Source organism: Theropithecus gelada, chromosome 14 (assembly GCF_003255815.1).
Source record: "Theropithecus gelada isolate Dixy chromosome 14, Tgel_1.0, whole genome shotgun sequence".
Lineage (NCBI taxonomy): Eukaryota > Metazoa > Chordata > Mammalia > Primates > Cercopithecidae > Theropithecus > Theropithecus gelada.
The window spans coordinates 17,909,916-17,934,887 of record NC_037682.1 but is presented as its reverse complement, the minus strand read 5'-3'; the positions used below and the strand labels follow the sequence as shown (position 1 = coordinate 17,934,887).

General features: G+C 45.8%; 1 protein-coding gene across 1 annotated transcript in view; it reads right to left on the bottom strand.

Annotated features, from left to right (window-relative positions):
- The window catches only part of AGBL2 (ATP/GTP binding protein like 2), a 55,043-nt gene that overhangs the window by 8,309 nt on the left and 21,762 nt on the right, over positions 1-24,972 (bottom strand). Inside the window, exons 8-14 of the mRNA XM_025355789.1 lie at positions 23,192-23,974; positions 18,877-19,033; positions 14,002-14,128; positions 12,060-12,160; positions 9,403-9,533; positions 1,323-1,389; positions 67-192 (exon numbers count right to left, since the gene is read on the bottom strand). Coding sequence (XP_025211574.1) covers positions 67-192; positions 1,323-1,389; positions 9,403-9,533; positions 12,060-12,160; positions 14,002-14,128; positions 18,877-19,033; positions 23,192-23,974 — 1,492 coding nt within the window. The remainder of the gene's footprint in view (positions 1-66; positions 193-1,322; positions 1,390-9,402; positions 9,534-12,059; positions 12,161-14,001; positions 14,129-18,876; positions 19,034-23,191; positions 23,975-24,972) is intronic.

Here is a 24,972-nt window from a genome sequence, read left to right as displayed (position 1 = left end):
TTTCCTTCTCCCTCTATGGAATGCTCTGAAACCAAACAGTAGAAATAGCCAGCAAGGCTTTCTTACTGAGGTATCTTCTGTTAACTTTAACTTCCACATCGAATTTTTTTTCTGATACTGCTCATTTCGCTGTTTCCTAGTCTGAAGTGACTTCTTTTTTTTCTTCTTAAACATCTTCTTCTTCTGAGTCAGCTATTCGGGAAAGTAGAGAAACTGGTCATTGAGGATTCCAGAACTAGGACCACCCACATGTGGCACTCTTCATGCAACGCTCAAGACACAAAGGCTAACTCGGTATGCAGCCTCATGGTGTTGGTTTGGAGAATAAACAAACAGTTCAGTTCCCTCCTTACTGGAGGATGCTTCCTACTTAATACCCCCAAATCCCACTGTTATCGATAAACTGCCAAAGGGGTACTTATGGTTAGGCGCCTGTAATCCCAACACTTTGGGAGGCTGAAGCGGGTGGATCACTTGAGGTCAAGAGTTCGAGACCAGCCTGGCCAACATGGTGAAACCCCATCTCTACTAAAAACACAAAAATTAGCCGGGCAGGGTGGCAGGTGACTGTAATCCCAGTTACTCAGGAGGCTGAGGTAGAAGAATTGCTTGAACCCGGGAGGCGGAGGTTGCTGTGAGCTGAGATCACGCCACTGCACTCCATCCTGGGTGACAGAGTGAGACTCCATCTCAAAAAAAAAAAAAAAGGCCTGGTGCGGCGGCTCATGCCTGTAACCCCAGCACTTTGGGAGGCCAAGGCGGGCAGATCACGAGGTCAGGAGTTTGAAACCAGGATGGCCAACCGTCTCTACTAAAAATACAAAAATTAGCCAGGTGTGGTGGCATGCGCCTGTAATCCCAGCTACTCAGGAGGCTGAGGCAGGAGAATTGCTTGAACCCAGAAGGTGGAAGTTTGCACCACTGCACTCCAGCCTGGGAGACACAGCAAGACTCCATCTTAAAACAACAATGACAACAACAGCAAAAAAAACCCACAAAGGGGCACTTATACCAATAACCAAATATCTGTGATTTACAATATGAAATCAGATTACTTATGGCAATAATGTCAGGTCCAGATAATAATCATTAGACGTGTGGTTAAAATATTCAGTTTGGGTGTTACCTTAAGGTGGCCTTAATAATTAAGCAAGAAAGTTATAAAGGACAAAACGAGAGACTTTAGGGCAGGGTGACTAGTTAGGACACTATTGTATATTTTCTGTGGGTCTTAGGACAGCTGGAAAATTCCAACAAATTGGCTGCCAGTGTCATGATTTTTTTTAAGGCTGCTATTTCCTGGGTATAAGAGCTCAGCTTACCTCATCTGCTATGTTTGCTAGGTGAACAGGAAGACCATCTGAGAGAGAACTGTCAGAGCCACTGGTGCTGTTTCCAAAAGAAAAAAAAGAAGAGGAAATAACTGTCATTGATATGTCTAGGAAGCATAACATTTACCAGACCAGCTGTATGGGATTAGGATTAGGATATCTTCTAGTCTACTATTTCTCTCATTGTCTATGCTTCAATTACTAAAAATTATTATTTTCTTCCTTTTTTATATTTTTGGGACAGGGTCTCACTGTGTCACCCAGGCTGAAGTGCAGTACTGTGATCATAGATCACTGCAGCCTTGACCTCCCGGGCTCAAGAGATCCTCCCACCTCAGCCTTCTGAGCAGCTGGGACTACAGGCTCATGCCACCATGCCTGACTAATTTTTAAAATTCTTGTAGTCACAGGGTCCCACTATGTTGCCTGAGCTGGTCTTGAACTTTTGTGTTTAAGCGATCCTCTTGCCTCAGCCTCCTAAAGTGCTGAGATTACAGGTATGAACAACTGCGCCCAAGCAATTACTAAGAATTCTTGATGGCCGGGAGCGGTGGCGCATGCCTGTAATCCCAGCATTTTGGGAGGCCGAGGGGGGTGGATCACCTGAGGTCAGGAGTTTGAGACCACCCTGATTAAAATGATGAAACCCCGTCTCCACTAAATACAAAAAAATTATCTGGGTGTGGTGGCGCACACCTGTAGTCCCAGCTACTCAGGAGGCTGAGGCAGGAAAATCACTTGAACCTGGGAGGCAGAGGTTGCAGTGAGCCAAGATTGTGCCATTGCACTCCAGCCTAGGCGACAAGAGTGAAGCTGTCTCAAAAAAAAAAAAAAAAAAGAATTTTTTTTGAGACGGAGTCTTACTCTGTCAGCCTCCCGAGTAGCTGGAACTACAGGTGCCCGCCATCATGCCCAGCTAATTTTTTGTATTTTTAGTAGAGATGGGGTTTCACCGTGTTAGCCAGGATGGTCTCGATCTCCTGACCTCATGATCCGCCCGCCTCGGCCTCCCAAAATGCTGGGATAACAGGCATGAGCCACCGCACCCGGCCCCAAAAAAAGAATTCTTGACAAGCACATTCATTCATTCACTCCGAACACCTACTGCATGCCAAGCAGTGTGTTAGGCACAGGGAGCACAGATGAACGAGGCAGAGCCTTTGGCACCAAAGAGTTTGCAATCCATATGGCAAAGCAAATACTGGCCAGATGGGCAAAATCGCCCTTGGTGGAGGTCGTGAGAGGCCACAGGATTCTCAATGCGCAGGCCTAGAGAACAGTAGAGGACTGTCATTTGTTTGAAAACAAGGGATCTTTCTCATTTATTCCTCTTTGGCTGGCACCAATTCAGAAATCCAGGATCCTAACAGGTACTTTGAAGAAATGTATTCAATGTATAAACAAATGCATTTAATAAACAATCTGAGCCTGGGTGACACAGTAAGTCGCTGTATCTACAAAAAAAATTTTTTTCTTAATTAGCTGGTAGTGGTGGTGCCTGCCTGTGGTCCCAGACACTCGGGAGACTGAGATAGGAGGACCACTAGTGCCCAGGAAGTTGAGGCTGCAGTGAGCCGAGATTGTGCCACTGCACTCCAGTCTAAGCAAGAGGGCAAGAACCTATCTCAAAAAATATATAAATAACAAAAAGAACCTTCAGGTCAGAGACCAAGATTACTTTTATCACCCCAATTTTCCTTCAAAAGTTTTGAATGAGGCCAGGCATGGTGGCTCATGCCTATAATCCCCACAATTTGGGAGACCAAGGCAGGAGGGATTGCTTGAGGCCAGGAATTAAAGATCAGACTGGGCAACATAGTGATGCCCTGTCTTTATTTAAAAAAAAAAAAAAGTTGGCTGGGCATAGTGGCTCACACCTGTAATCCCAGCACTTTGGGAGGCTGAGGCTCAAAGATCTCTTGAGCCTAGGAATTTAAGAACAGCCTGGGCAACATGGCAAAACCCTGTCTCTACAAAAAAATACAAAAATTAGCCAGGTGTGCTGGTGCACACCTGTAGTCTCAGCTACTGGGGAGGCTGAGCTGGGAGGATCATTTGAGCCCAGGAGGTTGAGGCTCCAGTGAGCTGTGATTGCGCCACTGACTCTAGCCTGGGCGACAGAGTGACACTCTTTCTAAAAAAAAAGTTGTGGATGCTCATTTAGACTAATCTAAAGTCTTCCCTCACAAACTGTGTACTCCCCCTTTCTGCAAGGGCTAGGATGAATGAAAACTCAAATAATCAAACCTTTCTTTCTTCGTGTCTTTTGCTTAAGTGTCACATTATATTTTCCCCTTTCCTGGGGTTTAGTTGGCTAGAACCAAGAGCTGTTCTCTATGATGGGGGTCTACACATACAGTTTACTGGCACAAGGCCAGGCGTGGTAGCTCACGCCTATAATCCCAGCACTTTGGGAGGTCGAGACGGGCAGATCACTTGAGGTCAGGAATTCAAGACAAGCCTGGCCAAAATTGTGAAACTCTATCTCTACTAAAAATACCAAAAAAATTAGCTGGGTGTGGTAGCGGGTGCCTGTAATTCCAGCTACTCGGGAGACTGAGGCACGAGAATTGCTTGAACCCAGGAGGTGGAGATTGCAATGATGCAGTGAGCCAAGATCGCACCACTACACTCCAGCTTGGGTGACAGAGTGAGACTCCATCTCAAAAACAAACAAACAAACAAAAAACATTTGTAGAGCTCAAATCACATGGGAGAAGTCAGCATTTCAAACCACTCAGCTGCCCAGCCCTTCATTTGTTTCTGCTCCCCTCGCTCCTCTCAGTGCACAATGAGTAGTCCCACAGAAAGATAGCAGGAAGAAAACACCATCTCTGATCTAATTCCCAATTCCCTGTTCTCACAAGGTTTTTTTCTAGTGGACACTGGAAGTCCTGTTGGTAGAAAACGTTAGCAAATGGGACAAAAGCACTAAAAGCAGCGTGTCCCAGAAAGTGTCAAAACCCATGTGTGTACATACACAAGACAAACTCAAACTGGGCTTGTACACTCACAGTCTGCTTTCCTTTGCAATTGTGACAATGGATAGGTGGAACCCCACTGGAGGCTGTGACAGCCAGTCTCTTGAGGCAGAGGCTGGCAAATTGGTTTCAATAATTCTTAACCATGTGCATCAGAGTGTCCCGGCTGAGCCACTAGAATGTAGAGTCTGCCTGTTTCTGAATTGATTCCCCTTGGGGCCTATTTCTTTCTTTTTAAATTTTTTTAAAAATAGAGATGGGGTCTTACTATGTTGACCAAGCTGGCCTCCAACTCCTGGCCTCAAGCAATCCTCCCATCTTGGCCTCCCAAAGTGCTGGGATTACAGACATGAGCCATCATGCCTAGCCACACCTTGGCACTATTTCTATGAGTTGATATGCAGAGCACACTTTTTTTTTTTTTTGAGACAGGGTCTCACTGTGTCGCCCAGGTTGGAGTGCAGTCGTGCAATCTTGGCTCACTGCAGCCTTGACCTCCTGGATTCAAATGATCCTCTCACCTTAGCCTCCCAAGTAGCTGGGACAACAGGCATGAGTCACCATGCCTGGCTAATTTTTGCATTTCTTGTAGAGACAGGGTTTCTCCATGTTGCCCAGGCTTGTCTTGAACTCCTGGGCTGAAGTGATCCGCCCATCTTGGCCTCCCAAAGTGCTAAGACTACAGGTGTGAGCCACTGCGTCCAGCTGGCATTTTGTTTTTGAGGCTGTATTTGGAGAGGGGTTGGTGCAGAGGTCTTGGTTAGTTAGGCACAGGATTCTAAGAGAGTGGAAGGGATGACACAGTGAATGGGCCACACGACCTGGCCTGACGGCCTACTTTAAGTTTAAGGTCCCTAAAGAAATATTTGTGAGACTCAGAATTGCTTTTGGGCCCCGATGTCAGTGTGCCATAGAGTGGATGAAAGAGCCATCCCTTTTCCACTGTCCACCACAGACTACAGTGCAGCCTCTGTCAGAAGACTTCCACGCCAGTCCAGAAGCCTGAAGGTAGCTGGGTCATCCATGAGGCACTTTAGCCAGTAAGTTAGAGTAGAAGGTATTCTTGCACACCTGGGAGACATAACCTTTTGGGGGCTTCCTAAATAGCTGGGGAGACTATGAGGGTAGAGATGAGATCCTGAATGCTAAATTAATTTAAAAAATATTTATTGAGCTCTTCCTCTGTGCTAGGTACAGAACAGGTACCATTCTAGGTGCATGAGATACACAGCAAACAAAAAGATCTCTGACTTTGTGGAACCTGTCTCCTAGTAGACGGAAACAGACAATAAACAACAGATATTGGCTGGGTGCGGTGGCTCACGCCTGTCATCCCAGCACCCTGGGAGGCCAAGGTGGGTGGATCACCTGAGGTCAGGAGTTCAAGACTAGCCTGGGCAACATAGTGAAACCCCATCTCTACTAAAAATACAAAAATTAGATGGCCGGGCACGGTGGTTCATGCCTATAATCCCAGGTCTTTGGGAGGCCGAGGTGGGCGGATCACCTGACGTTGGGAGTTCAAGACTAGCCTGACCAATATGGAGAAACCTCATCTCTACTAAAAATAGAAAATTAGCCAGGCTTGGTGGCACATGCCTGTAATCCTAGCTACTTGGGAGACTGAGGCAGGAGAATCGCTTGAACCCGGAGACAGAGGTTGCAGCGAGTGCAGTGAGCTGAGATTGCACCATTGCTCTCTAGCCTGGGCAACAAGAGCGAAATTCTGTCTCAAAAAAAAAAAAAAAAAAATTAGCAGGGCTTGGTGGTGGGTGCCTGTAATCCCAGCTACTTGGGAGACTGAGGCAGAAGAATTGCTCAAACCCGGGAGGCGGAGGTTGCAGTGAGCTGAGATCACGCCATTGGACTCCAGCCTGGGCGACAGAGCGAGACTCCATCTCAAAAAAAAAAAAAAAAAAAAAAAAAAAAAGGCCAGGTGCAGTGGCTCATGCCTGTAATCCCAGCACTTTGGGAGGCCGAGGTGGGTGGATCACCTGAGGTCAGGAGTTCGCAACCAGTCTGGCCAACATGTTGAAATCGCGTTCTACTAAAAATTAGCCAGCCGTGGTGGTGGGTGCCTATAATCCCAGCTACTCGGGCGGCTGAGGCAGGAGAATAGCTTGAACCCGGAGATGGAGGTTGCAGTGAGTGGAGATCATGCCATTGCACTCCAGCCTGGGCAACAAGAGCAAAAGTCTGTCTCAAAAAAAAAATAATAATAAAAATAAATAAATAAAACAGATACAATAAAGACTTAAATGATATAGAATGACAGAGGCAATAAATGCTATGGAAAAATGTAGAGCACCTAAGGGGGATAAGGAGTGGCAGGAGGGTGAAGGAGGGGAGCAAGCTGTAGCATTAGAGTAACGTGTATAGATCATGTTGAAAAAGGCAGCATTTGGCTGGGCGCGGTGGCTCACGCCTGTAATCCCAGCACTTTGGGAGGCCGAGGTGGGCGGATTGCCTGAGGTCAGGAGTTCCAGATCAGCCTAGGCAACACGGTGAAACCCCGTCTCTACTAAAATACAAAAAATTAGCCAGCCATGGCAGCGTGCGCCTGTAGTCCCAGCTACTTGGGGGGCTGAGGCAGGAAAATTGCTTGAACCCGGTAGGCGGAGGTTGCAGTGAGCCGAGATCATGCCATTGCACTCCAGCCTCAGCCTAGGTGATAGAGCGAGACTCTGTCTCAAAAAAAAAAAAAAAAAAAAAAAAAAAAAGGGTTAGGGTGGAGGCCATAGAGGTATCGGGAGGCCTATAGCCTTACAGGCCATTGTAGGGTCTTTGGCTTTTTAAATCTGAGTCGGGGAGATACTGAAGTGCTTTCAACAGATAAATGATATGATCTGATTTAGGTTATTTATTTATTTACTTATTTATTTTTTGAGATGGAGTTTCGCTCTTATTGCCCAGGCTGGAGTGCAATGGTGTAATCTCGGCTCACTGCAACCTCCGCCTCCCAGGTTCCAGCAATTCTCCTGCTTCAGCCTCCCGAGTAGCTGGGATTACAGGCATGTGCCATCACACCCAACTAATTTTGTATTTTTAGTAGAGACGGAGTTTCTCCATGCTGGTCAGGCTGGTCTTGAACTCCTGACCTCAGGTGATCCGCCAGCCTTGGCCTCCCAAAGTCCTGGGATTACAGGTGTGAGCCACCGTGCCTGCTTTAGGTTTTTAAAAAAATCACTCTTCTGGTTTTTTTCAGTCTTGCTAGTCCCTTCTTCTCAGTCGCCTTTGCTGGCTCCTCCCCTGTTAAAGTTGTATTATCCAGCTCAAACCTCAGACTTCTCTATCTGCACTTACTTCCTTGAGATCCCGCCAGTCTTTTTTTTTTTTCTGAGATAGGGTCTCACTCTATAGCACAGATTGGAGTACACTAGTGTGGCCATAGCTCACTGCAATCTCGAACTTCTGAGCTCAGCAATCCTCCTGTCTCAGCTTCCAAGTAGCTAGGACTGACTACAGGTGCAGGTGCATGCCCCTACCCAAGGCGATTTTCTTTTTTTTTTTTTTTTTTTGAGACCAGAGTCTTACTCTGTCACCCAGGCTGAAATGCAATGGTGCAATCCCAGCTCACAGCAACCTCCACCTCTCGGGTTCAGGCAATCCTTCCTCCCACCTCAGCCTCCTGAGTAGCTGGGATTACAGGTGCGTACCACCACACCCAGCTAATTTTTGTATTTTTAGTAGAGATGGGGTTTCACAATGTTGGCCAGGCAGGTCTTGAAATCCTGACCTCAAGTGATCCGCCTGCCTCGGCCTCCCAAAGAGTGGGAATTATAGGTGTGAGCCACCTCATCCAGACCCCATCTAGTGTTAAGGTTTAAATATTATCTACCAGGCTGGGCATGGTGACTCATGCTTATAATCGCAGCACTTTGGGAGGCTGAGGCAAGCAGATGCCTTGAGCTTGGTAGTTAGAGACCAGCCTGGACAATAGGCAAAGCCTGTTCTCTACAAAAAATACAAAAATTAACCAGGCGTGATGGTGCACACCTGTAGTCCCAGCTACTTGGGGAGCTGAGGCAGGAGGATTGCTTGAGCCCAGGAAGTTGAGGATGTAGTGAGCAGAGATCATATTACTGCACTCCAGCCTGGGTGGAGAGCAACACCCTGTCTCAAGAAAAAAAATCATCTATCCAATGATGCCTCTCTCCATTGGTCACTGGACCTCTCCACTGAACTCCAGACCCATATATCCTACTGCTTGTTCGAGGTCTCTACTAAATATATAATGGACATTACAAACTTAACAAGCCTAACACTAGACTCCTGATCTTCACTACCTCCCTAATTTTTTCCACTCCTTTGATCTTTCCCATCTCAGCTAAAGGCAACTCCATCCAACCAATTGTGGAGTCATTCTCTTCTTTTCTCATGCCCATCCAATCCACAGGCAAATCTTAATGTTTATAATTTCAAAATATATCTAGAATCCAACCAATTCACACATCCCCCCGCAACCACTGCTGCTACTCTGGTCTAAGCCTCCATTACCTTTTACTTGTATTATTGGTCTAAGCCTCCATTATCTTTTACCTATATTATTGCAAGAGCCTCCTATTGAGTCTCCCTGGTTAGAACTTCCCTCTTTACGATCTACTTTTCACACAGCAGCCAGTATTCCTGTTGAAACTAAAACCTGTCAAATCATGATATTTCTCTACTCAAAACCTTCCAAAGGCTTTCCATCTCCCTTGGAGTGAAAGGCAAAGGCTTTGCAGTTCCCTATAAGGCCCTACACAAACTGCCTGCCCAACTCCCTACTCCTTTCTAATGGCTAAAACAGAGGCTGGCAAAGAATACACACTCTTTTGTGTTTTTTTGTTTGTTTGTTTGTTTCTGAGCCTTTTGCCCACACTGGAGTGCAGTGGCATGATCTTGGCTCACTGTAGCCTTAACTTCCCCGGCTCAGGTGATCCTCCCACCTCAGCCTCTCCAGTATCTAGGACTACAGGCATGGATCACCAAGCCCAGCTAATTTTTGTATTTTTTGTAGAAACAAGATCTCACTATATCACCCAGGTTAACAACAAAGTATTAAAAAACAAAAACAAAAACAAAAAAAGCCTCTGTTGTTTCTTTGTTACCTGGATTCAATGTCAGACAAAGAGATGTCACTCCAACTTTCTTCTAAATCTACATCTTGTCCAAGTTCATGGAATTTCTTGTGGATTTCCTGTCGTAAAAGCTCCTTAAGCTCTGCTAGACACTGAGTGAACTATTAAAGTGAAAAAAAGAACTATTTTGATAATTCATTTTATTTTATTTATTTATTATTATTGTTTTTGAGATGGAGTTTGACTCTTGCCGCCCAGGCTGGAGTACAATGGTGCAATCTCGGCTCACGGTGATTCAAGTGATTCTTCTGCCTCAGCCTCCCAAGTAGTTGGTATTACAGGCATGCGCCACCACACTCAGCTAATTTTGTATTTTTAGTAGAGACAGGGTTTTACCATATTGGTCAGGCTGGTTTCGAACTCCTGATCTCAGGTGACCCACCTGTCTCAGTCTCCCAAAGTACTGGGATTACAGACGTGAACCACCATGCCTGGCCCATTTTATTTATTCATCAAATACTTACTAAGTGTATGCTGAAAGGAATTTTATTTATTGCTGAGAACACAAAGATGAATAACCTGCACCCCTGCTAGCAAGGACATGTTAACAGAAAATTACATAAGCTGGAGAAACAGATAGAAATTTTCTTTAGGGCAGAATATCAATGAGCACTGCTCTAGCCACTTTTCTCTGGCAAGAGCCAACTTCTTCTTTTTTATTTTATTTTTTTGAGACAGAGTCTTGCTCTGTCGCCAGGCTGGAGTACAGTGGCGTGATCTCAGTTCACTGCAACCTCCGCCTCCCAGGTTCAAGCCATTCTCCCGACTCTCCTGAGTAGCTGGGACTACAGGTACGCACCACCATGCCCAGCTACTTTTTGTATTTTTAGTAGAGACGGAGTTTTACCACCACGTTGGCCAGGATGGTCTTGAACTCCTGACCTCGTGATCCACCTGCCTTGGCCTCCCAAAGTGCTGGGATTACAGGCGTGAGCCACCATGCCTGGCCGCCAAGTTCTTCAACAATGCAATAGTCTATTTTATTTTATTATTATTATTATTTTTTAAGATGGAGTGTTGCTCTGTTACTCAGGCTGGAGTGTAGTGGCATGACCTCTGTTCACTGCAACCTCCGCCTCCTGCGTTCAAGTGTTTCTCCTGCCTCAGCCTCCCGAGCAGCTGGGATTACAGGCACTTGCCACCACACCCAGCTAATTTTTGTATTTTTAGTAGAGATGGGGGTTTCACTGTGTTGGTCAGGCTGGTCTCGAACTCCTGACCTTGTGATTCACCAGCCTTGGCCTCCTGAAGTGCTGGGATTACAGGTGTGAGCCACTGCACCTGGCCTGATGGTGATTATTATTAGTTTTTTTTTGTTTGTTTTTTTGGGAAGACATAATTAATAAGGCAAGACCTCAGAAAGGCCATAGGGGAAGTCAACAAGTGCACACAGAGCAGAGCTAATTTTGGAGAAGAGAACAAGACACGTGGCTGGGCACAGCGGCTCAAGCCTGTAATCCCAGCACTTTGGGAGGCTGAGGCGGGCAGATTACCTGAAGTCAGGAGTTCCAGACCAGCCTGACCAATATGGTGAAACCCTGTCTCTACTGAAAGATACAAAAATGAGCCAGACGTGGTGGCGCACGCCTGTAATCCCAGCTACTCAGGAGACTGAGGCAGAAGAATCGCATGAACCAGGGAGGCAGAGATTGTAGTGAGCCAAGTTCGCGCCACTGCACTCCAGCCTGAGAGACAGAGGGAGACCCTGTCTCAAAAAAAAGAAAAAAGAAAAAAAAAAAAAAAAAAGACGCCTGATTTTCTAAAATAAGAGAAAGGAAAGATAATTAGTGTTGTAGCTGGGCACAGTGGCTCATGCTTGTAATCCCAGCACTTTGAGAGGCTGAGGCAGGAGGATCACAAACCCAGGAGCCGCAGACCAGTCTGGTAACAGAAAAACTCTGTCTCTGCAAAAACTTAAAAATTAGCTATGTGTGGTGGCGCATACTTGTGGTCTCAACTACTTGGGAGGCTAAGGTGTTGAGGCTGCAATAAGCCGTGATCACGCCATTGCACTTCAGCCTGGGTAACAGAGTGAGACCCCATCTCAAAAGAAAAAAAAAAAGAATAGGTGTTGCCATAGGTAAGTCCAGAAGTGAGGGAGACGTGTTCTAAAGGACTGTCTCCATCTTCTTGGTGAATTATGAGGTCTTACCATTTGTAGATGGTATGCAGGCTGGGGGCTTTCTTATTTTCTTTTATTATAAAAACTTCAGAAAAACTAGTAAGAGGAAAATAAAGATAGCCTGTAATTCCACTGGGCTCACTTTGGACCCATGTGAAACTGATCACAGCAGCATCATCACATTTCTTTTTTTTTTGAGTCTCGCTCTGTCCCCCAGGCTGGAGTGCAGTGGCGTGATCTCAGCTCAGAGCAACCTCCGCCTCCTGGGTTCAAGTGATTCTCCTGCTTCAGCCTCCTGAGAGCTGGGATTACAGGTGCACACCACCATGACCAGCTAATTTTTTTTTTATTTTTAGTAGAGACGGGGTTTCACTATATTGCCCAGGCTGGTTTCGAACTCCTGAGCTCAGGCAATCCACCCACCTCAGCCTCCCAAATTGCGAGGATTACAGGTGTGAGCCACCATGCCTGGCCTTCACCACATTTCTTGAAACCCCATTTTTACCTTGGTTTGGTCAGGATCACAAAAGTCCAGAAGGGTGTCACAGACATGATAACCTAAGGACTTCAGATCTTCGATGGTAAAGTGGGTGTCTCTTTTACTACCTGGAAAAAAAAACCCACAAACATTTCCAATTAAATCTTAATGACTGAATATAAATTTAATTTATGATTATCGTTTTAAAAATACCTCCACTGGCCGGGCACAGTGACTCACACCTATAATCCCAGCACTTTGAGAGACCAAGGCAGGCCCTTCACTTGAGCCTAGGAGTTTGAGACCAACCTGGGCAACATGGCGAGACCTTGTCTCTACAAAAAATACAAAAATTAGCCTGATGTTGTGGCATGTGCCTATAGTCCCAGCTACTCAGGAGGCTGAGGTCGGAGGCCAAGGTGGGAGGATCACCTGAGCCAGGGAGGCAGAGGTTGCAGTGAGCTGAGAGTGCACCACTGCATTCTAGCCTAGGTAACAGAGGGAGACGCTGAAACAAAACAAAACAAAACACCTCTTATTCTAGAATATTATGCTTTAGGAGAGTGTAGCTCTCCTAGTATTTAGTTTGGTTCAGAAGAATCTTTGGCAATGAAAAAATTATAATCATGATGGTTCTAATTACTGAGGTTTTTACTTCATGTTAGGCACTATGGCAAGTGCACTCCGTGTACCATCTCGCTAAGCAGTACCTACAATGCAAGTACTATTATTATTGCAGTAAAAGGAAAATGAGGCTGGACATGGTGACTCATGCCTGCTATCCCAGCACTTTGAGAGGCCGAGGCAGGAGGATTGCTTGAGCCAGGGAGTTTGAGGCCAGCTTGAGCAACATAGGCAGACCCTGTCTCTACAAAAAAATAAAAAAATTAGCTGGGCATGGTGATGTGACCAACTACATGAGAAGCTAAGGTGGGAGAATCACTTGAGCCTGGGAGGTTGCAGAGAGCCATGATCATGCCACTACACTCTAGCCTGGGTGAAAGAAACCTGTCTCAAAAAAACAAAAAAATAAAATAAAAATGAAAATAAAGAAAGGAAAAAAAATGAAGTTCAAAAAGGCTAGATAATTTACCCAAGAACACAAAACTTGTTAATGGAGCTGAAATTCAACCCCCTATCTGCCTGATTCCAGGTTTTTTTTTTTTTTTTTTTTGTTTGAGACGGAGTCTCGCTCTGTCGCCCAGGCTGGAGTGCAGTGGCCGGATCTCAGCTTACTGCAAGCTCTGCCTCCTGGGTTTACGCCATTCTCCTGCCTCAGCCTCCCGAGTAGCTGGGACTACAGGCGCCCGCCACCTCTCCCGGCTAGTTTTTTTGTATTTTTAGTAGAGACAGGGTTTCACCGTGTTAGCCAGGATGGTCTCGATCTCCTGACCTCGTGATCCGCCCGTCTCAGCCTCCCAAAGTGCTGGGATTACAGGCTTGAGCCACCGCGCCCGGCCCAGGTTTTTTTTTTGTTTGTTTTGAGACGGAGTCTTGTTCTGTCACCCAGGCTGGAGTGCAGGGGCACGATCTTGGCTCACTGCAACCTTCCTCTCCCGAGTTCAAGTGATTCTCCCGCCTCAGCCTCCAGAGTAGCTGGGACTACAGGTGCGTGCCACCACACCTGGCTAATGTTTAGTAGACATGCGGTTTCACCATGTTGGCCACGCTGGTCTTGATCTCCTAACCTCGTGATCTGCCTGCCTTGGCCTCCTGAAGTGCTGGGATTACAGGCATGAGCCACCACACCTGGCCTGATTCCAGGTCTTTAGCAACCACTATGCCATACTGCCCCATCAAATATTATATTTCACATTCATATTTTGGGCACTCAAATTTAGCATAAGTCTAGACAAAGAAATCCTCTAGATCAGTTATCTCCCCAGCATTCAAAGGCATTTCATCTCCCTGATGCTTTGCTTGGATTTCCCTTCCTATGCTGGTCTATGATATACAAAGGAGAATGTACCCAGGGTGGACCCGCCAAAGGTAGACTCCATGGTGTAGCTGTTTAGGATTCCCATCCGCCACATAACAACTCGTCCCGTTCCTTCTTTGCATTTTTGGACCTTAAAATTACAACTGTGAAAAGAGAACTAAAAGAAATCCAAATTTTCTGTTAATCAAAATCAGCAAATGTAAAATGTCTAAGATTCATTAATATGATACAAGAATAGTTTCCTTGGGGTCCATATGTTATTTCCCAAAGCATGTTCCACAAAATACTAATTTGGAGGGATGTTAACGGGTATTACAGGGGAAAAAGGAGTTCTGTGGTCATGTTAGTCAGGGAGACAAAGGGTTAACAAAAGTAAACAGGCTTTCTCTGCAAGCCCTCTTAGAGTGTTTAATATGTGGACTGTAATCTTTCAAAGGGAAGAGAGTACATTTGCAATTTGTTTTCCAAACGTTTTTGCCCATGAACTCTTCCTTCCTGTTGTCTCCACCCCACTCCCCCAAGGAGAATTTTGCAGGACTAGGTTTCCTAGAACATCTGTTTGGCATTCAAGGCACTAGCCAACCTTTCTAAGACGTGTTTTCTGCCACTCCCCAACTTGAACCCCTAAATCTAGTTGTGTTTATATTCTCTCTATGATATGTGTATTCCTCACCCCTATAATCTCTGCCTGGAACTCTCTCTCCCTTACACTAATCTTATTACTTGGAGTTCAATATACTCCATTATCTTTTATGACCCCTCAGCCCTTGTGCCTCACTTGGAGTTTGTAATATACACTTGGCACCTCTCTCTATCCACCCTATCCTGCTAAAAATTTTTTGCAGTTGGAAGGTATCTCATTGTCCAGTGATTTTTAAATTGTGCTCTGTGGAATCCAGGGGTTCTACTGAGAAGCCTCAGGGCATTTCTGCTTCAAGGAGGGAAGGAGCAGAGGAGACAGGTTTCCCTGCTTCAATTAGTTTGTTTTAGATATGGGTTCTGGGTGTGATTTCCTGAAAAAAAAAAGAAAAGAAGAGAAGAAAAGGAAAAGAAGAAAAGAAAAGAAGGACAGGAAAGGAAAGGAGAAAGAAAGAAAGGAGAAAGAGAAAGAGAGAGAGAAAGGAAGAAAGAAAAGAAGAGAAGAGAAAAAAAGAAAAGAAAAAAGAGAAGAGAACAGAAAGAGAGGCCGGGCATGGTGGCTCATGCCTGTAATACCAGCACTTTGGGAGGCTGAGGCGGGCCAATCACCTGAGGTCAGGAATCTGAGACCAGCCTGGCCAACATGGCGAAACCCTGACTGTACTAAAAATACAAAAAAAATTAGCCAGGCATGGCAGTATGCACCTGTAATCACAGCTACTCAGGAGGCTGAGGCAGAAGAATTGCTTGAACCTGGGAGGAGGAGGTTGCAGTGAGCTGAGATCACACCACTGACTCCGGCTTGGGCGACAGAGCAAGACTCAAAAAACGAAAGAGAGAGAGAGGAAGGAAGAAACGCTTCCTCTTTTTCTTTTTTTAAACAAATAAGAGTAACAATACAAAATATTTTTCTCATATATCTTTATGGGAAAAAAATTTGTATTATCGGCCAGGTGTGGTGGCTCATCCCTGTAATCCTAGCACTTTGGGAGGCCGAGGTGGATGGATCATGAGGTCAGGAAATCGAGACCATCCTGGTCAACACAGTGAAAGCCCATCTCTACTAAAAATACAAAAAAAAAAAAGTTAGCTGAGCGTGGTAGCTCGTGCCTGTAATCCCAGCTATCCAGGAGGCTGAGGTAGGAGAATCACTTCAACTCAGGAGGCGGAGGTTGCAGAGAGCCGAGATCATGCCACTGCACTCCAGCCTGGGCGACAGAGTGAGACTCCATCTCAAAAAAAAACAAAACAAATTAAAATACTTTTCTAAAGCCAGTGCAGTGGTTCACACCTGTAATCCCAGCACTTTGGGAGGCTGAGGTGGGAGGGTCACTTGAACCCAGGATTTCAAGACTAGCCTGGGCAACATAGTGAGACGCTGTCTCTATTAAAAAAAAAAAAAAAAAAAAAGGCTGGGCACGATGGCTTATGCCTGTAATCCCAGCACTTTGGGAGGCCGAGGCAGGTGGATCATGAGGTCAGGAGATTGAGACCATCCTGGCTAACATGGTGAAACCCCGTCTCTACTAAAAAATAAAAAAAATTAGCCCGGCGTGGTGGTGGGCACCTGTAGTCCCAGCTACTTGGGAGGCTGAGGCAGGAGAATGGTGTGAACCCGGGAACTGGAGCTTGCAGTGAGCCAAGATCGTGCCACTGCACTCCAGCCTGGGCAACAGAGCAAGACTCCGTCTCATAAAAAAAAAAAAAAAACTTAAAAAAATCCAGTCTAGGCCATGTGCGGCGCGGTGGCTCATACTTGTAATTCCAACACTTTGGGAGACCAAGATGGGCAGATCACGAGGTAAGGAGTTCGAGACCAGCCTGGCCTACATGGTGAAACTCCATCTCTACTAAAAATATAGAATTAGCCAAGCATGGTGGCGCATGTCTGTAATCTCAGCTACTCGGGAGGCTGAGGCAGGAGAATTGCTTGAACCTGGTAGGCAGAGGTTGCAGTGAGTGGATATCGTGTCACTGCACTCCAACCTGGGTGACAGAGCAAGACTACGTCTTGAAAAAATAAATAAAAGGACAGGCGTGGTGGCTCACACCTGTAATCCCAGCACTTTGGGAGGCTGAGGTGGGTGGTTAGGAGTTCAAGACCAGCCTCGCCAAGATGGTGAAACCCTGTATCTACTAAAAATACAAAAATTAGCCGGGCGTCGTGGCGGGCGCCTGTAATCCCAGATCCTCAGGAGGCTGAGGCAGAGAACTGCTTGAACCCCGGAGGTGGAGGTTGCAGTGAGCTGAGATCGCGCCACTGCACTCCAGCCTGGGCGACAGAACAATACTCTCTCAAAAAAAAAAAGAAGCCGGGCGCGGTGGCTCAAGCCTGTAATCCCAGCACTTTGGGAGGCCGAGACGGGCGGATCTCGAGGTCAGGAGATCGAGACCATCCTGGCTAATACGGTGAAACCCCGTCTGTACTAAAAATACAAAAAACTAGCCGGGAGAGGTGGTGGACGCCTGTAGTCCCAGCTACTCGGGAGGCGGAGGCAGGAGAATGGCGTGAACCCGGGAGGCGGAGCTTGCAGTGAGCTGAGATCCGGCCACTGCACTCCAGCCTGGGCGACAGAGCGAGACTCCATCTCAAAAAAAAAAAAAAAAAAAAAAAAGAAGAAGAAGAAAAAAATAAGTAAAATAAATAAATAAATAAATAAAAATTCAATCTACTTTCTTCTTCTGACAGCTACATTTTGTGGATTTATTTACGATGTGAAAAACCAACTTCTACACCAGTGAAGATTACCTGTATATGCCTGTCACGAAGTTGTTAGTCAATTATTTTTTTATTTTTTTATTTTTTATTTTTTTTTGAGATGGAGTCTCGCGCTGTGTCGCCCAGGCTGGAGTGCAGTGGCGCGATCTCGGCTCACTGCAAGCTCCGCCTCCCAGGTTCAGGCCATTCTCCTGCCTCAGCCTCCGAGTAGCTGGGACTACAGGCGCCCGCCACCACGCCCGGCTAGTTTTTTGTATTTTTAGTAGAGACGGGGTTTCACCATGTTAGCCAGGATGGTCTCGATCTCCTGACCTCGTGATCCGCCCGCCTCGGCCTCCCAAAGTGCTGGGATTACAGGCTTGAGCCACCGCGCCCGGCCAGTTAGTCAATTATTAAAAACTTTTAAATTGTTTTCATTAAGTTCTTTAATATCTTACAATTATTTGTGATCTCCTGTTATATAACCTTTCCTGTGAAGACTCATGACATTAGCATTTTGCTTGTCCTTCAATCTCTTCTTCCAGGGCCAACCACCACAGGATAGGTGATAGATAACTGTATATACTAAGAATTTCAACTTATGGTGGGGCGCAGTAGTTCACGCCTGTAATCCCAGCACTTTGGGAGGCCGGGGCAGGCGGATCACTTGAGATCAGGAGTTTGAGAACAGCCTAGCCAACATGGTGAAACCCTGTCTCTACTAAAAGTACAAAAAAAATTAGCTGGGCATGGTTGTGCATGCCTGTAATCTCAACTACTCGGGAGGCTGAGGCAGAAGAATTGCTTGAACCTGGGAGGCAGAGGTTGCAGTGAGCCAAGATTGTACCACTACACTCCAGCCTCGACAGAGCGAGACTCCATCTAAAAAAAAAAAAAAAGAATACCACATTTTATTTATCTGTTGATTGGTTGATGGACACAGCAATTCTTTTTTATTTTATTGTTTAGTAGTGGCAGGGGTCTCCCTATGTTGCCCAGGCTGGTCTCAAACTCCTGGGCTCAAGCAATCTGCCCACGTTGGCCTCCCAAAGTGCGAGGATTACAGGCATGAGCCACTGTAGCTGGCAGGACACAACAATTCTTTTTTTTTTTTGAGATGGAGTTTTGCTCTTGTTGCCCAGGCTGGAGTGCAACGGCACGATCTCTGCTCACTGCAACCTCTGCCTCCCAGGTTTAAGCGATTCTCCTGCCTCAGCCTCCCAAGTAACTGGCATTACAGGCATGCACCATCACGTCTGGCTAATTTTTGTATTTTTAATAGAGATGGGGTTTCTCCATGTTGGTCAGGCTGGTCTCGAACTCCTGACCTCAGGTAATCTGCCTGCCTCGGCTCCCCAAAGTGCTGGGATTACAGGTATGAGCCACTGTGCCTGGCCCCACAGCAATTCTTAAAACCACACTTTTCTAAATTCTTGAAGTCTAGGTTGCTGGGATTTACCAAAGATAATAAAAAGAGATACAAAATGCCAAATAAAACACTACCTATAGGAAGCAGTGAGTTCCCAGGTCCCTAACTCAATGGAGAGAAAATTACATTATGTGCTTACCTTATCTGGTGCATTTTTGCTTAACATTAAAGGAAAGACTCGTTCATGAAGCCAGTACTTGCGATTGTTGTTATTACAGCCATACAGGAAGGTATTATTCTTACGACTGTGGCCATGGAAATCACAATATAACAGAACCTCTCTTTCTTCAAGAAGTCTATTGAGGGGGCAAACAAAGGATTCAGTGGACACCCAAATGCATGTAAATAATTAAGGATCATTTGGTATCTCTTCCTTAAATACAGCTGCTGATACTTTCCCTCCTAAGAAAATCTCAACTCCAGTGGCCTTCAATGGACCCTATCTCCATTCTCAGCCACTGCAGAAAACATGTCATCAGCTTGCCTTGCCAGTCAGAGGGACTTGAAATGGAGAATATCTTTTTTCCTTTTTGAGACAGAGTCTTGCTCTGTTGCTCAGGCTGCAGTGTAGTGGCCTGACCATGGCTCACTGTAGCCCTGACTTCCTGGGCTCAAGTCATCCGCCCACCTCAGCCTCCTAAGTAGTTGGGACTACAGGCACACACCAATACACCCAGCTATTTCTATTTCTGTCTTTTTTTTTTTTTTTTTTTGTAGAGACAGGGTGATACAGGTTGGGTATTTGTCTCTGCCCAAATCTCATGTTGAATATAACCACCAATGTTGGAGGTGGGTTCTAGCGAGAGGTATTTGGATAGTGGGGGTGGATCCCTCATGAGTGGCTTGGGCCATCCCTCATGAGTGGCTTGGGCCATCCCTCTGGTGAAACTTGAGCTCTCACTCTGACTTTGTACAAGATCTGGTTGTTTAAAAATGTGTGACTCATGCCTGTAATCCCAGCACTTTGGGAGGCTGAGGCGGGCGTATCACGAGGTCAGGAGATGGAGACCATCCTGGCTAACATGGTGAAACCCCGTCGCAATTAAAAATACAAAAAATTGCCGGGCGCAGTGGCTCAAGCCTGTAATCCTAGCACTTTGGGAGGCCGAGACGGGCGGATCACAAGGTCAGGAGATCGAGACCATCCTGGCTAACACGGTGAAACCCCGTCTCTACTAAAAAGTACAAAAAACTAGCCGGGCAAGGTGGCGAGCGCCTGTAGTCCCAGCTACTCGGGAGGCTGAGCCAGGAGAATGGCGTAAATCCGGGAGGCGGAGCTTGCAGTGAGCAGAGATCCGGCCATTGCACTCCAGCCTGGGTGACAGAGCAAGACTCCGTCTCAAAAAAAAAAAAAAATACAAAAAATTAGCTGGGCACGGTGGCAGGCACCTGTAGTCCCAGCTACTCGGGAGGCTGAGGCAGAAGAATGGCACGAACCCGGAAGGCAGAGCTTGCAGTGAGCCAAGATCGTGCCACTGCACTCCAGCCTGGGTGACAGAGCAGCGAGGCTCCGTCTCAAAAAAAAAAAAAAAAAAAAGTGTAACACCAGCCAGGCGTGGTGGCCCACACCTGTAATCCCAGCACTTCGGGAGGCCGAGGTGGGTGGATCACCTGAAGTCAGAAGTTTGAGACCAGCGTGACCAACATAGTGAAACCCCATCTCTACTAAAAATACAAAATTAGCTAGGTGTTGTGGTGCATGCCTGTAATGCCAGCTACTCAGGAGGCTGAGGCAGGAGAATCACTTGAACACAGGAGGCGGAGTTGCCGTAAGCCGAGATTGTACCATTGCACTCCAGCCTGGGCAACAAGAGTGAAACTCTATTTCAAAAAAAAAAAAAAAAAGAACTCTGTCTCAAAAAAAAAAAAAAAAAAAGTGTGGTACCTCCCCTACACTTTCTCTCTCCTCCTCCTGCTTTCGCCACGTGATATGCCTGCTCCCTCTTTGCCTTCTGCCATAATTGTACGCTTCCTGAGGCCTCCATTGAGCAGATACTAGCACCATGCTTCTTGTAAAGCTGTAGAACTATGGGCCAATTAAACCTCTTTTCTTTATAAATTACCCAGTCTGAGGGCTTTCTTTCTTTCTTTTTTTTTTTTTTTTTTTTTTGTTGAGACAGTCTCACTTTGTCACCTAGGCTGGAGTGCAATGGTATGATCTTGGCTCACTGCAACCGCTGCCTCCCAGGTTCAAGCAGTTGTACTGCTTCAGCCTCCTGAGTAGCTGGGATTACAGGCATGCACCACCATGCCAGGCTAATTTTTGTATTTTTAGTAGAGATGGAGTTTCTCTCTTTTTTTTTTTTTTTTTTGAGATAGAGTTTCACTCTTGTTGCCCAGGCTGGAGTGCAATGGCGCAATCTTGGCTTACTGGGCATCTGGGGAGTTTCACCATGTTGGTTAGGCAGGTCTCAAACTCCTGACCTCAAGTGATCTGCCTGCCTCAGCCTCCCAAAGTGCTGGGATTACAGACATGAGCCATCACAACCAGCTAGGTATTTCTTTATAGCAATGCAAGTACAACCTAATACACAGGGTCTCACTATGTTGCCCAGGCTGGTCTCCAACTCCTGGTCTCAAGTGATCCTCCTGCCTCAGCCTCTCAAGGTGCTGGGATTACAGGCATGAGTCACTGTGCCTGACCAGAAATGGAAAAGTTCTGATGTGAAAAGAGGTGGTGGGTAGCCTTGCGTAAGCTGACAAGTGCAAAAAAGCCTATTGAGAAAAAGGCCACCATGGTGCAGACCTGTGAAGAAAGAGAGGGAGGCAGAGAGTGGGCAGTTGCAGGAAAGAAAAAGAACCAAAGAAAGCCTTGATTCCTGACTTTCAAGGGCCAGTTCCTACAAGGCTCAGCTTGTCTTTGTCTCATGATCACCCAGGACACCTATTCCAGCTTTCCAAACATGTTCACTTTCCCCATGATGAGTATAGCAACAACAATGCTACACATTTATAATGTGCCGGGTATTACAGCAAATATATCATGTGATTATCTCAATCCTCACAGTAACCGCCCAGGGCAGGTATTATTATCCCCATTTTACAGATGAGAAAGCTGAAGCTCAGACACATTATATCACTTAGCCAAGGTCACAGAACCAGCCAACAGTAAAAACAGGTCTCAAACTCAGGCCTGTCTGACTCTGAAACATGTGCTCTTAGCCATGCCTGCCATGGTGCCATCTCAGCTCACTGCAACCTCTGCCTCCCAGGTTCAAGTGATTCTCCTGACTCGGCCACCCAAGTAGCTGGGATTACAGGCGCCCACTACCATGCCCAGCTAATTTTTCTATTTTTAGTAGAGACGGGGTTTCATTATGTTGGCTAGGCTGGTCTCAAACTCCTGACCTCAGGTGATCTGCCTGCCTCAGCCTCCCTAAGTGCTGGGATTACAGGTGTGAACCACTGAGGCTGGCCCACATATTCTTATATGCTGTATTTTCATTTCCAATGGGATGAAAATTCCTTTAAGGCGGGTGCTATTACATTATAACCGTCAATGCTTTTATACAGGCTTGAAAACTGCTGACTGATGTTGTGATTCTTTCTTTGTGATAGGCAATATAATATCGTAAAAGGAATTTAGACTCTGGAATCAGAGAGAGAGCCTGTATTTAAATATCTACTCTGTCACTTAATAGCTTTATGACCTTAGGCCAGTTACTTAACCTATCCAGTTTTCTTTTCTTTTTTTTTGAGATGGAGTCTCACTCTGCCACCCAGGCTGGAGTGCTGTGGCATGATCTTGGCTCACTGCAATCTCTACCTCCCTGGTTCAAGCGATTCTCCTGCCTCAGCCTCTTGAGTAGCTGGGATTACAGGCACCCACCAGCATGCCTGGCTAATTTTTGTATTTTTAGTAGAGACTGGGTTTCGCCATGTTGGCCAGGTTGGTCTTGAACTCCTGACCGCAGGTGATCTGCCCACCTCAGCTTCCCAAAATGCTGGGATTACAGCTGTGAGCCACCATGCCTGGCCTTGGTTCTCAATTTCTGTATCATACAACATGAGATATTGACTGTGCCTACCTCATAATGTTAATATGAAGATTAAATGAGTCATGTGTATAATGCATCTATCATACAGCTTGCCACTTCGTGCATACACACTTACTAATTGTTAGCTACTATTATTATGATACAAGTCTCATCATGAAGACCTATGAACTCCCCTGAACACTGACCTTTTCCTTTCAATTATTTCATTTACAAGTGAAATGACTCTGATGAAATGTTGCATGTCCAGTTTCAACCCAAAGATAAGACATGATTTAAAAGTCTGAAAATTAACAAAGTCACTTGACCGCAAAGAGACTGGTAAGGGCTCTGTCTCCAAAGTCATACTGAATTCCTTTAACAACAAAAGAGACCTCATACCCCATCAGGTAGGGATATCTGGTGCTAGTACTCATAGTCATAGCAGTCACAGAAAGATCAACAGATAAAAAGTCTCACCTTTTGATCATGTTCCTGGTGTACCAAATACAAGGGAAAGACTCCTTCAGAATGGTTTTATAATGCCTGTTCAAATCCCTTCCAGCCAAGGAACACCGATAATTCCCCACAATCACACCATCTGGATTTAACATGGGAAGCACCTTGAAGACAAAAATATCTCTGAGGAGCTGGGCATCTGGGGAGTTGCTAAGGATGAAATCCAAAAAGCCTTTCATAACCCAGGAGCCATTACTTTCCCCAGGGTGGACTCTGGCACTCAAGACCACAGCTTTCTTTGCAGCTGCCTCTTGAGGGGTCTGGGATGGGTTGGTGATGGTGAGCAAGTAAACGGTATTTCCTGCTAGGCTTCTGCATAAAGTTTGGAGCTTGCAGAACTGAGACTGGATGGGGTTGTTTGCCACTGACAGGAGGTAGCATTGCAAATCAGTGTATGTATATGGGTAGAAGTGTGCAAAGAAGCAAGTGTCCTGGTCATATGGAAACTGAATGGTCCATGTGAGACAGTAGAAGGGCTGCTGCCCATCATCCGTGTTGTTCTTGTAGTACTTGATTTCATTTCCTTCTCTCCTCCAGCCAATATTGTGCGTGTTGGCATCCATTTGGGAGTACAAGAGTGGCTTCATTCCTACAGTATAAAGACTCTTGGGTTTTAGCAAGTTGACAATGGTGAAGCGATAGGTGGCATCTTTTCTGGTGTTCTGAACACGAAAATAAAACCACTGAGTGTGTTTGTTAGTGTAGAGGTCGGTTCGCAAGGTGAGTTCATACTCATAGGTGTCTCTGTAATGGAGAAAATAGAACAACTCTGTAACCTTACACCCTACCTTAGAAAACAAATTGGGAAAATGTTGTTTTCTCCTGGTAAAAACAGGTCTTATTACAACAGACAAACCTGCTACCTTAATCATTTATTCTCTGTAATCCCAGCACTTTGGGAGGCTGAGGCGGGCAGATCACCTGAGGTCAGGAGTTCAAGACCAGCCTGGCCAACATGGTGAAACCCTGTCTTTACTAAATGTACCAAAAAAAAAAGAAAAAAAATTAGCCAGGCATGGTGGCAGGTGCCTGTAATCCCAGCTACTCGGGAGTCTGAAGCAAGAGAATCACTTGAACCCACGAGGTGTAGGCTGCAGTGAGCCAAGATTGCGCCATTGCTCTCCAGCCTGGGCAACAGAGCAAGACTCCATCTTGAGAAAAACAAAACAAAACAAAACAAAAAATAAGGAAGTATATCTGTGGTACTGCCATAGAAAAACACCTGAAATTTATGAAGTGGAAAAAAAAATTGCCAATTTGCAAAACAATATGTATGTATACCATTAACCAATTTTTATTTTAATAATATATAAATGGCTGGACGCAGTGGCTCACACCTGTAATCTCAGCACTTAGGGAGGCTGAGAAGGGCAGATCACGAGGTCAGGAGATCAAAACCATCCTGGCTAACATGGTGAAACCCCATCTCTACCAGAAATACAAACAAATTAGCCGGGCGTGGTGGCAGGCGTCTGTAGTCCCAGCTACTCAGGAAACTGAAGCAGGAGAATGGCGTGAACCTGGGAGGCGGAGCTTGCAGTGAGCCAAGACTGCGCCACTGCACTAGAGCCTGGGCGACAGAGCAAGACTCCATCTCAAATTTATGTATATTACATGTACACACACAGAAAAAAATTAAGGCATATACACAAACAATATTTGCTGCATCTAGGAAGTATAACTATAGGAATTTTTATGTTACATATTTTTACTAATACAAATTTTAGGTGAGCTCTAATTTC